The 12,593-nt window shown below is 43.3% G+C and overlaps 1 protein-coding gene across 1 annotated transcript in view; it reads left to right on the forward strand.

The window, feature by feature from the left end:
- Positions 1-1,187: 1,187 nt before the first annotated feature.
- Positions 1,188-12,593, forward strand: part of LOC148367066 (solute carrier organic anion transporter family member 3A1-like) — a 46,673-nt gene continuing 35,267 nt past the window's right edge. The window contains exons 1-2 of the mRNA XM_088333862.1: positions 1,188-1,638; positions 9,442-9,901. Coding sequence (XP_088189988.1) covers positions 1,477-1,638; positions 9,442-9,901 — 622 coding nt within the window. The 5' untranslated portion in view covers positions 1,188-1,476. The remainder of the gene's footprint in view (positions 1,639-9,441; positions 9,902-12,593) is intronic.

Consider the following 12,593-nt stretch of genomic DNA (forward strand, 5'->3'; position numbering starts at 1 on the left):
ATGGTTTATTAAAAATAATGACAGATTTGTTAAAATAAAACATACATTGTATTTTCCATCCATCTGTTTGCTGCACCATAGGTTTGCAGGGATGCTGGCGTGGGCAGAGGACATCCTGAGCTGGTTGCCAGCCAGTTACACACACACTCCTATCTAAGGACAATTTGGACCTGCCAATCAATATACCATTCATGTTTTTGGCCGGCAGCTGGATTTGAACCCGGGAACTCAGTACTATGCGGCAGACATGTTAACCACTTTCTGCTGTGCCACCCGGAAATGTAGTATGTTAAAGAAATTAGGGTTTGATATTTTTATGTTGGTATTGTTTATTTAACTAAACAAACAATTGAGAGCTTACAGTTGAGAACATTGATTAAAAACAATTTAAAAAGTGTGGTTTTCAAAATGATGGATGGATGGATGGATGGATGGATGGATGGATGGATGGATGGATGGATGGCTGGCTAAAAGCTGTAGATTGATGGCTAGATAAATCAATGGATGGTGGATGGATGGATGGAAGAATGGATGGATGGCAAGCTATAGATTAATGGCTAGATAAATCAATAGATGCTAGATGATTGGATGGATAGATGGATGGATGGATGGTTGGATGAATGGATGGTTATAATTGTAGATGAGTGGCTAGACGATTGGGTGCATGGCTAAATAAATGGATGGATGGATGGATGGATGGAAAGCTAATGATTTATTGCTTGAAAAACGAGGGATGATAGATAATTTTATAGATGGATGGATGGGTAGCTAACTCCTTGAGTGGATGCATGGAAGGGTAGATGGATTAATGGAGGGGTAGATAAATGGGTGGATGGATGCAAAGTAGATAGGTGGCTATATAAATCAATGGTTAATATAATTGGATGTATGGATGAATAAAAAAGATGAATGGCTGAATGGATGGATAGATATTCAAATAACTACTTAGATTGCTATATAGATTCCATTTGCAGCTTTTTATAAAAAAAAATTATAATTGTATAACATAAAATAGATCCCATTGTTGTGTAAGCAGTGCTTAATAATGTGTCCATCTTTATTTTTCTGCTCGGCCTGCATGAAAATACGGTCAGGAAGATGGAGAGCATCCAGTCTGGTAAAACGGCAACGATGACGACGGCAAAAAGGAGGAGGAGGAGAAGCAAAGGCGCTGAGCACGTGTCGACGAGAGGGCGGAGCGTTGTCATACTTTGGCAGCCTGGAGGATGCAGCACGGAGCCGGCCTGACCAGTCGCCGCCGGTGATGCGCGGATGGCGATGTTGTAACGTTGCGGATGACGGGTAGACATCATTAGACGGCATCGCTGACGCGAAGGATGCCGACTGCTCCTCATCGCCGACCATAGCCTGGGGGAGACCTCCTCGCGCCTGCGCCCCCTGCACCACCTCCCAGTGGTCCGCCGGATGATCGCCGGCCGGCCCCGCTGACGATCGCCCCCGAGGCTGCTCGCAGAGATGCAGGTGAAAAATCAGATTTGCAGCGAGCGCATCGGCCACGACGACCCGGAGCAGGACGACGTCAGCCAGAAGAAGACTTCGTGTTTTTCCAACATCAAGATCTTTCTGGTGTCGGAATGCGCGCTCATGCTGGCGCAGGGGACGGTGGGCGCTTATTTGGTGAGAGACGTCTTCCTCGGTTGTCGTTTTCATCGTCGCTTGTGTTATGTGCGCGTCCTTCAAACGCGCAGACAAGGCCGCGCGATCGAGTCATTAGCGAGCCGGGAGACGATCGAGGCCTTTGCAGCATTCGCATCGCAGATCTCGCACGTCGAGTTTGTTGTTGTTTCCCTTGCACGGGGTTCACAAGCTGCCATCCCGTTCTAGGATGTCGCGGGGAGAAGCAGCAACTGTGGGTTTGCCGATAACAAGGGTGAGCAGGGGAAACAAAAATGCAATTTATAATATTACCCATCGTATAGAATAGATTGACTTAAAGGAGCATGGAATATGGAACTGTTTTACTCAATGCTCCCCTCTCTTGGCTCATGTCATCATTACATTGCACTCTGCTTGGAGAAGGACTTTTCTTACTTTCACCATTTTTTTACTAGACTAACAAATAAAAAGAAAAACTAAATCCGTGAGGACGAACACTCTCCAGCACCACCCCCGCCTCCTTACTAAGGTGTTCCGCCCCAAACTGCTTTGCTAAATGTAGGATAAAAGCAGGTAGGCACAGTGATAAATAAAGCGTACAAACTCTAACTCAGTTGGGCATTGTTAACCCATTGTAAATGGAGCACATAATTAATTTTAAACTTTTTAAAGGACATCTCAAGTCAAGTCATGTTTAGTTTTATAGCCCTTAATCACAAAGAGTCTCAAAGGGCTGCACAGATCAAAGACGATTGCAAACTACAGACTATTATGATACCATCCCCTTATATTGTCAACATAAAATTTAGGTTATTCATATGCTATAGAATAGAAGTGTGTTTTAAGCTTAGTTTTAAACATTTCCACTGAGGTTGCACAGAGGGAAGAGCATTCCACAGCACCGGTGCCCGGATGGAGAACGCTCTCGAACCTGCGGATCTCTTCTTGGCTCTTGGGATCACTAGCAGACCAGCATTTTTAGAGCGAAGGGGGAAATTAAATCTAAAAGATATGAGGGAGCATGTCTATGCATGATTTTGTATACTACCAACAACCTGATGTGAAAACTAGATACACACACACAAAAAAAGGAAAATTAAAAAAGAAAACTGAAAAGGGATTGCACATGCGGTAATGGCCCTCAACAGACAATACACAGTCAACATCAACATTTAGTACAAGTACTACTACAAGTACAAAATAATGAAAAATAAATCATGAAAAAGTCCAGTTGACAGCAACAACTAGCTTCCAGTTTAATTGTTATCGGGTAGTGTACCTGATCAGAACAATATTTACAGGAATCCTCGAAATTGAAAGACTTTAAAATTACTCCAAACTACAAACTCAATTACAAATCCTTGCTATACTTAACGTCTCCCTTACTAGATCTAAATTGATAAAACTTAAAAGGGTAAGACGTATGATATGGCAAAGTACCAACTGGTTCTACTAACCGAACTAAATACGAAAAGAAGAGGATGCAGAGAATATACTTATCTGTGGATAGAACATCCACATCATGTCCCAACACCAACGAGCACTAACAGAACAAAACATAAAAGAAGGATGACACAAAATAAATATCTCTAACCGAACAAGACATTAAGACAACATAAACCCAAATGATGATAAAACTACAACGGAAGGGCCATGACGGCAAAACCATAAAAATACTGAATTAACCCCAAAAAACAATCAGAAGAGACATAATGACCAGGAGAAAACAAAGTAACAAGATAGAAACAATAATTCAATGATTTAACAATGAATGCTGGTCTAGTAGTGATTCCAAGAGCCAAGAAGAGATCCGCCGGTTCGAGAGCGGTCTCCATTCAGGCCCCGGTGCAGTGAATACTCTTCCCCCTGAGATTCAATCTGCAACCTCAGTGGAAATGTTTAAATTTAAGCTATAAACACACTTCTATACTATAGCATATGAATAACCTATATTTTATGTTGACAATATCTGTGTATTATTTGCCCTCATGTAGGTTTTAGATCAGGGGATGGTGTCATAATAGTCCGTGGTTTACTCTCTTTATTATTAAGGGCGAGACGAATAAACATGACTTGACTTAATTCAACAAAGCTTTAGAAGCTATGAGTGCCCTTTATATACTCCCAAGAGGTATTTGATACATCATATCTTAAGACATCAGAGGGAAAAATTTCCACTGAATGTGCTAAGACACAAAAAATGACATTATAGAAAGTTCACAACATGACAGTTTTAGATATCCGGCCTAGAACTTGCATTATCTGCACCACTTATCCTCAGTAGGGTTGCAGGGGTGCTGAAGCCCATCCCAGCCATCTCCAGGCAGTGGGCAGGGGACACCCTAAACTGGTTGCCAGCCAGTCGCAGGGCACACAGGGACAGACAAGTCGCTTGCTTATTCACACCTAGGGACAATTTGGACCGGCCAATCAACCCGATATGCACGTTTTTGGAATGTGGAAGGAAACCGAAGTGCCCGGAGGAAACCCAGGAGAGCACGAACCCATGACCTCAGAACTGTGCCGCACACGTGCTAACCACCGCATCGCCGTGCTGCCCCTATATATATATACAGTATATATATATATATATATATATATATATATATCACCTAAAAGTTGGCTTTTATATATTTAACATTTTCCCCCTAGAATTTGAAAAATTTAAATTGAACAGCAGACTTCCCTCCGAAAAAAACCCCAGGAAAAATAAACTTGCAAGTCACTGTCGAAATATCGAGGACTACTCATGTTTTAGCTTTCTGGCCGGGGCTGGAGGCAGGGGAGGTTTCATACTGCGTATTTATAAGAGACAAACGAATGCTCTAAAACGATTTAGCACTATTTCTGAAATTCAGGCCACTGGTGGATACTTTCAAAAGAGGGATTTGTCTTTGAGGTCAAACAAGAGCAAGAGCGACTGTCTCATGTTTGGCGTTATCTCCCAAATGTTTTGTTCTGTGAAAGAGAAATGATTCATAATTCATTTTTTCAGTGTGTGCACACCCTGTGATTCTTTGCCAGTGTTTTCTTTTGGTTTGTGTGGTTTTTACTTCTGTCAGTATTTAATTATTAGTTGAGGTCCAAAAAATGAGGGGTAAGCGCCAGTTCTCTTCTTTGAAAAAAATAAATAGCAAATATTTGATTGAGCGGTTGCCTCGGTGCTCACTTACTTCGGGACATCAATAGAAAATGCATTATCATTTTGGAGCCATATTCTTTGTCCTTAAACGTTGCCGAAATCAAAAGTGCACTTCTTTTTTTAACCTTCCAAACTATTTTCTAGATTATATTAAATGCTGACTGTGTTTATAGCCTATCTGGCTTTCAGGGGCAGACACTTTTGTTGTTGCTTCTTTGTTCTGTCAATGTTTAAAAATTCAGACTGCCTGAAGGCCCTCAAAGGGGAGCAGTGGTTTTCTTTTCATCAGGCTAAAAGATTACTTTTTAAATGAAATAACATCACCAAGAAGATCCCAGGAAGGTAGACACAAATAGGGATTTCTACCCTGGTCATATCCATCGAGAGGGGTGACCAACAGCAAGACAGACCCATACAAAAACAGAAAATAAAAAAAGGGAAAAAGCAGCAAAAAACACACAGAAATTTTTTTCGACCACGGTCAACCCAAATGCCCAAACACCAAGTTAAGCACCTAGGCACCTAAGTTGGTTTTGCTTTCGTCCCTCCAGATGAAACGGGACACGAGAGTAGTCGTGTCACTTGGTTCAGGGTGACACAGCACACTCTTCTGTTCAGCAGCAGGGCCCGACAGCTTTCACTGGTTTACCCCTGCCGCATTATACAGGTGCCCTGCCCATCCCTTAGAACACGTCTAAACATCCCACTATCCTTTTACAACACCTCTTCACTCATTCCTATCACCAACAAGATGAAAAAAATGTACTTTCTGAAAATTGATCAGTATCGAATAGTTTAGAAGGAGAAGAAGAAGAAGAATTTACTTTTATTGTCATTCTTTGTAACCATGGACACAGAACAAAATGTCAATACACCGGACCCGTACAGTTAAACTATAGCGAGCCGATGCAGCCGCAGCCAAAGAACAGAACAACGAAACTTACTGGAATTTTCAGAATTCAAAACGTCAAAGATACTGTAACACTGCACATCCCTTCATAATATTGAAAAACTAGATCTAAATGACAGAACATGAAAGAGACGGCGTGGGATATGTTGGAACCCAAACTGGCTCTACTGGAACAAAACATGAAAGTAAGATGCCGTTTGAATACTATTTAGTCCTAACTGAACAAAACCGAATAAAGAGGGCGCAGGGGACATATTTGTTGTTTTTCAACACCATTAAGCTCTAACAAAACAAAACAAGAAAAACACATAACATCTCGACACATGCGCAGGACAACAACAAGAGTGCCATGACAGCAAGCACCATTAAAAATAACGCAAGCATATTTACTAGATCTAACTGAACAAAAGTTTATGCACCATATGTTGGATTAATAACTAGTTCTTACCGTACAAAACATGAAACTCACATGTCGCATAACATATACTCTCATGTTGAGCAATCAGGAAAGACATAGTGCTACGATTCTGGTGGGGCTCAATATGCGAGGTAGCAGGGTCTAAGGCAGGCAGGCTCAGAAAAGGACAATGTTTGATTACAAAACCCTGGTACAAAATAACAAGCAAAAACAAACTAGTGGTCTTCAGACAACTAACAAAGCGTCTAAACATAAAATAAACCAAACCTGACATGACAAAGACAGCAATGACCCGACAACATCTGGTGTCACTGCCAATCAATACAAGGAGCTGCAATGACAAAGTGCAGGTGTGAACACTAATTAGGTGCAGGTGGGCGCTCTCCGGCACTTCCTTCCAGTTGGCACCCTCTAAGGGGGAAATTGAGTGCCAGGTCTTGACACATAGTGCACAGGAGGAAACAAGACTTAGAAACTATAATCTGATAAAGCTGTGGCAGCTGTGAATAGCCTCATATAAACCCTTTGCATACCAGTGACCTAATCGAGTGATGACCCCATGATGGACGGTAGTAACCTGTAGTAAACAGAAGACAAGACCAGTAAACAGTAGACAACAACAAAAACAGCTATACTATTCAACACCATTGGCAATAAATACTCAAACGAATATTTTCGGATGAGGTGTCTCACCTAGTCCGAAAGAACAGAGGGCGCTATTTAAAATAACTGAAGATAGCATTGCTAATGCTATCTACCAAGCAATACAGGCTTCCTCCAGACATATTCACACAAGTACTCCAGTCTGCCTGACTTCAGTCCACAGAACCTGTACCACTGTATTGTAAATAAAGTATACCCATACCCTAATGCTTATCTGAAAGCTTATCAAAGTCAGTTCTGCTTAGCTGGTAAGTGTTATTGTGCTTTATCTTGCTAACGAATGCCATCCATCCATCCATCCATTATCTTCCGCTTATTTGGAGTCGGGTCGCGGGGGCAGCAGCCTTAAAAGCGAAGCCCAGAGGGCCTTATCCCCAGCCACCTCCTCCAGCTCATCCGATGGGATCCCGAGGCGTTCCCAAGCCAGCCGAGAGACATAGTCTCTCCAGCGTGTCCTGGGTTGTCACCGTGGCCTGCTGCCAGTCGGACATGCCCGAAACACCTCCCGAGGGAGGCGTCCAGGAGGCATCCCTATCAGATGCCCGAGCCACCTCAACTGGCTCCTCTCAATGCGGAGGAGCAGTGGCTCTACACAGAGTCCCTCCCGGATGACTGAGCTTCTCACCTTATCTCTTAAGGGAAAACCCAGACACCCTGCGGAGGAAACTCATTTCGGCCACTTGTATCCGGGATTGTGTTCTATCGGTCATAACCAAGAGTTCATGACCATAGGTGAGGGTAGGAACGTAGATCGACCGGTAGATCGAGAGGTTTGCTTGTCAAGTCAAGTCAAGTCACATTTATTTATATAGCCCTTAATCACAAAAATGTCTCAAAGGACTGCACAGGATTACAATTACACCATTACCTGATCTTAAACACCATGCGGGCACTAGGTAACATGTTGAAATTTGTCCGGAAAGTGTATGAAAGCAACAAATGCACAGCATGAAATGTTTCACTCGTGGAAATATTACCGAAACAACTTTTTATTTAAATTTTTGGGAAATTTAATTGATCTGTAAGGCACAAAGAATTTGCATCCAGTATAGAAATCTATTTTGTGCAGTTCTGAGGTCCTCTATCCGAATCTAGCCACCAGCCTTCCTGTGCGGAGTTTGCATGTTCTCCCCATGCGCTGTTTGGGTTTCTTCTGAGCACTCCGGTTTGCTCCCACATTCCAAAAAGAAACATGCATCTCAGGTTAATTGGCCGGTCCAAATTGTTAGTAGGTGTGAATGAGCTAATGAATTTTCTGTCTCTGTGTGCTGATGAGGGTCCAGTGTGGGTGGTAGGGAGTCCTTGATGTGCTGGGACACCAACCTCTCAAAGCACTTCATAATCACAGGCGTAAGTGCAACAGGCCTGTAGTCGTTGAGGCTCGTTGAGGCTTTCCACTGCTGACTTCTTGGGAATGGGAATGATGGTGGAGGTTTTGAAGCAGGGTGGGATGGTAGCCTGTGACAGGGACTGGTTAAAGATGGTGGTGAAGACCCGAGCCAGCAGTTCAGCACAGTCTCTGAGTACCCTCCCTCGTACTCTATCTGGGCCAGCTGCCTTCCTGGGGTTTACGGTTCTCAGCACACGTCTTACTTCATGCTCTTGAAGTGTAAGTGTGTTGCTGCTGGTTGTTGGTGGGTGTGGTGTGACTGCTGTTGGCCTTCCAGCTTCAAAGCGGGCAAATAACTGGTTAAAATCCGCAGCCCCAACAGTCGCCAGGTTGTTGCCTCTGTAGTTTCTGATGTGTGACTAGTTCTACCTGAAAAATAACACGAAAGTAAGAGGACCAATTGGAAACGTACTCACAACTTCATAATTTCCCCAAACAACTCCAACAGAACAAAACATTGAAATAATACAGAGAAGGTTATGTTGGCATACCAACTAGTTCTATCTGAACAAGACCTGAAAGGGGAGAAGGTTTTTTGTTACCATTGGGAGGCGTTAAATAATATCCCTTTGATAACAAAACCCAAGCAACAGACAAAAGTCAAGTCAAGTCATGTTTATTTGTATAACCTTTAATCACAAGGAGTCTCAAAGGGCTGCACAGACCATAGCCTCGAGCCCATCCCAGCAATCAGTACCAGCCGTTGCAAACTACAGACTATTATTACACCAGGCCCTGATCTAAAACCTACATGAGGGCAAGGAAAACCTCAAAACCGCATGAAGAAAATGAAGAAACCTTGATAAGAGACTGCACATGAGGTAATAAACGGACATCGACAACATGAAAAATAGGTCATTCATAAGCTATAGAACAAAAATAAACAAGTGGCATCAAAACAACAACAAAAAAGTGTGTAAACCATAGATAAACCACCGTTTGGGAACAGAACTCTTTGTGACCTCAAACATTTAAGACCTTAAAAAAGAAGTCAAGTCAAGTTATTTTTATTTGTATAGCCCTTAATCACAAAGAGTCTCAAAGGGCTGCACAGGTTATTGCAAACCACAGACTATTATTTCAGACTATTATTACACCATCCCCTGATCTGAAACCAACATGAGGGCAAGGAAAAACTCAAAAACCTCAACATGAGGAAAATGAAGAAACCTTGAGAAGGGACCGCTCATGTGGTAATCCCCTTCCAGGATGACCTCTGTAAGAACTGAGAGCGTCAAAACAGAACATGATCGTACAGAAGGTACATAACCTGAAAGTTACAATCCTCGTTTTCCCACCAGGTGAGCGTCCTGACCACGCTGGAGAGGCGCTTTAACCTGCAGAGCGCGGACGTTGGTGTCATCGCCAGCAGCTTTGAAATCGGCAACCTGGCCCTCATCCTTTTCGTCAGCTACTTTGGCGCCAAAGCGCACCGGCCGCGGCTCATCGGCTGCGGTGGCATCGTGATGGCACTAGGGGCGCTCTTGTCCGCCCTGCCTGAATTCCTCACCCACCAGTACGAATACGACGCTGGGGACTCGTGGCACGCCGAGGACGGCAGAGACGTTTGTTCCAACAGCTCGCGTTCGGACAACAAGGACTCGGCGTACAAATGTGGCGATCGGGCCAACACAAACATGATGTACCTGCTGCTGATCGGCGCTCAGGTGCTGCTGGGCATCGGCGCCACGCCTGTTCAACCTTTGGGGGTCGCCTACATAGATGATCATGTCCACAGGAAGGACTCTTCTCTGTATATAGGTAAGATACACCAGAAGTTCACAGAACAGTAGACTCCAGTGGTGTGCAGATTTTACGTCTACACTTTTATCTCCATACTGTATTAGTGACGTGACCTCCGCGAACGAAGCGGCTGGATTAGCCTGCTCTTGAAAGTAAAATTTACTCGTGAAGACTGGGGTGGCAGAGACCTGAATTTAGAGGGCTGGCCCTCGCCGCCAGCCCTTTTCTCTGGGTCAGACTGTGGCGTTCGAGGATTACTGATTCCTAGCCACCAGCCAGTCATAGTTTGTTAAACCTCTAGCTAGCCTTCGGACGTCAGCTTGGAATTTGGTTGGCTAAAATAACAGATTTTACCAAGACTGATATTATGGCTCCAAGTAGATTTCTAAGCCTAGCAACAAATAATCGTTGAAATGTGATTGGTTGAGTGCCTAAATATGACAGAGAGACAGAGAGACAGAGAGACAGACAGATGGTCAGTTGGACAGTCGGACGGACGGACGGACGGACAGACGGACAGACGGACAGACGGACAGACAGAGAGAGAGAAAGAGAGAGAGAGAGAGAGAGAGAGAGAGAGAGAGAGAGAGAGAGAGAGAGAGAGAGAGAGAGAGCTAATCATAAGCTAGGTATATTATCCATTTTATTCCAGGAAGAACATACACAACCAGACAGACACACACAGACATCCTGTCTGCCAAAGTTGCTAAGGCAACAGAGCAGAGGCAGACAGAAAGTGAGGATGTTTTTCTTCTTCTTAGAGGGACACAATGGACAATAAGAGAACAGAAAAAGAAATAAAAGCCAAGCACAATGTTGCAAACTTTCTTTACTCAGCCGACATCTCTGTTTTTTATTTTGTTCCACTCTTTAGTGGCCTGTAATTTTTTTTGCAGCATCTGTTTACTGCATGAGTATTCGATCAGTCAATCAGTTTATATCTTAGCCAATGAAGTGATTAGTTCATTCAATTTTTGTACAAAGTGAATGCAATATACAATAAAACCCTTGAATAGGACATAAATTAGTTCTGATGTGCAGATCGTAAGGAGAAATTGTCATGTAGCAGGGATGGAAACCTACAGTATGGTATTTAGATAATGTGTTCCAACACCCTGTACCCCAGGTAAAAACATTAAAATTGAATATAAATTGGTACAGAATAGTATTAAGTAATACTTATATGTAATATGCATGCATATGATTAAATTATATTATAAATAAATACACATGTAAAGAAAAAAAAAAAATTTTGTTTACTTTTGGTGTGACGTGACTTGAGATGGTACATAAGAGTAGCGGGTGGATGCAGGATTGGGAAACAACAAAGGATGAAATTTAAAACTGATTTTACAACTTCCTTTCTAGGACTTATTTCCCTCCTTTTATCGCCTCCTTATTTTTAAAAACAGTCCTGATCGTGGAATGGTTACAGCCATGCAACTTGGCATAGGTAATGATTGGTGCACCTTCTTTGTAGTTATTAATTATCGCAAGCATCATTTCCACGGTTACCATGTTTTTGCTGCTCCCTTTAGCATCCGCACAAGTCTTAGAACCCATAAATACAGTATAGTATCGCAATACATTATGTCTTCGTGAAGCACGCAAGATGCTAAACGGAGAGAGAGAAGGTAATCGTGGGAAGGAGTTCAGCCAATAGCTTTTCGGCTTCTTTGTGACGCTCTAACACAAACCAACAGCTGACCAGCATCTTATATGACGTCAACCAATATCAGACATGTAGCTTGGAGACGTAACTCGCAGTAATGTGCACAAACACCGAGGAGTTTGAATTTAGTATGGTTTTTGCCATGCAAAACAGTTTGAGAACTTGTGATTAAGGGCCAAACAAACTTGACATGACTTTAAAGTCGATGTCATAAAGCGGGGAAAATGCTGTAAAGAGGGGCCAAAAAACATGGTATTTCATATCTGTCAAGACCAGAACGGAGACAGGACCCACTTGCGTTACGTTTCTCTCAGTTTTATTGGGAGGAAAGGAAAGGATTGCACACACGATCCGGTGATCGTTGGTCGCATGAAGCAGGTCGCTCTGAACGCGGAAATCGCAGTTCCGTGGCGAGCGATGGCGTTGTCGGGAACGGAAAAAACGGGTCAGTAGCCAGGACAGGAGAGCAAAAAACGTAGTCGGGATCAGCAACGAGTCGAAAACCAGGAGAGGAGAGTGGACGTGAAGATCAAAAAACAGGTTGAAGCCGGGAAACAGACGGGAGCAGAAACAGGAGTGAGTCAGGGTCGAAAAGCTTGCCTAGAGGTAACTGAGGTTTGCAGACGGACTCACAACAGGGGACAGATAGGACTGGGTTTAAATAGGGACAGAGAGCCAATCAGAGTCCTAGGCAGTTGGCGCCAAAGGAGCGGGGACAGGTGAAGCATATAATCATGACAATATCATATCGTGGAAATATCGTAAACAGGGGACGTCGTAACCCGTAAACGTGTACATAATAATATCTCGGTAACCAGCTTGGTAATCGCCTATTCTATCTCCATTTTTTTAACAATCGCTTGTCGTGGTTTTCGTATACGTGTGAGCCCCGAGACGTTGTAGCGTGAAAGCTAACCTTGTGAATAATGCATAGTGACACAGAAGCAGTTAGAAGTTGTTTAGCAAACAGGGCAGCCTACCATTAAATATTAAGCGCCGATACTTGGTGGCGAGAAGAGAAGGCAGCCCGCGGGCGAC

The sequence above is a fragment of the Urocampus carinirostris genome, chromosome 4 (assembly GCF_059441175.1).
Source record: "Urocampus carinirostris isolate Australia breed hairy pipefish chromosome 4, RoL_Ucar_1.0, whole genome shotgun sequence".
In the NCBI taxonomy this organism is placed as follows: Eukaryota; Metazoa; Chordata; class Actinopteri; order Syngnathiformes; family Syngnathidae; genus Urocampus; species Urocampus carinirostris.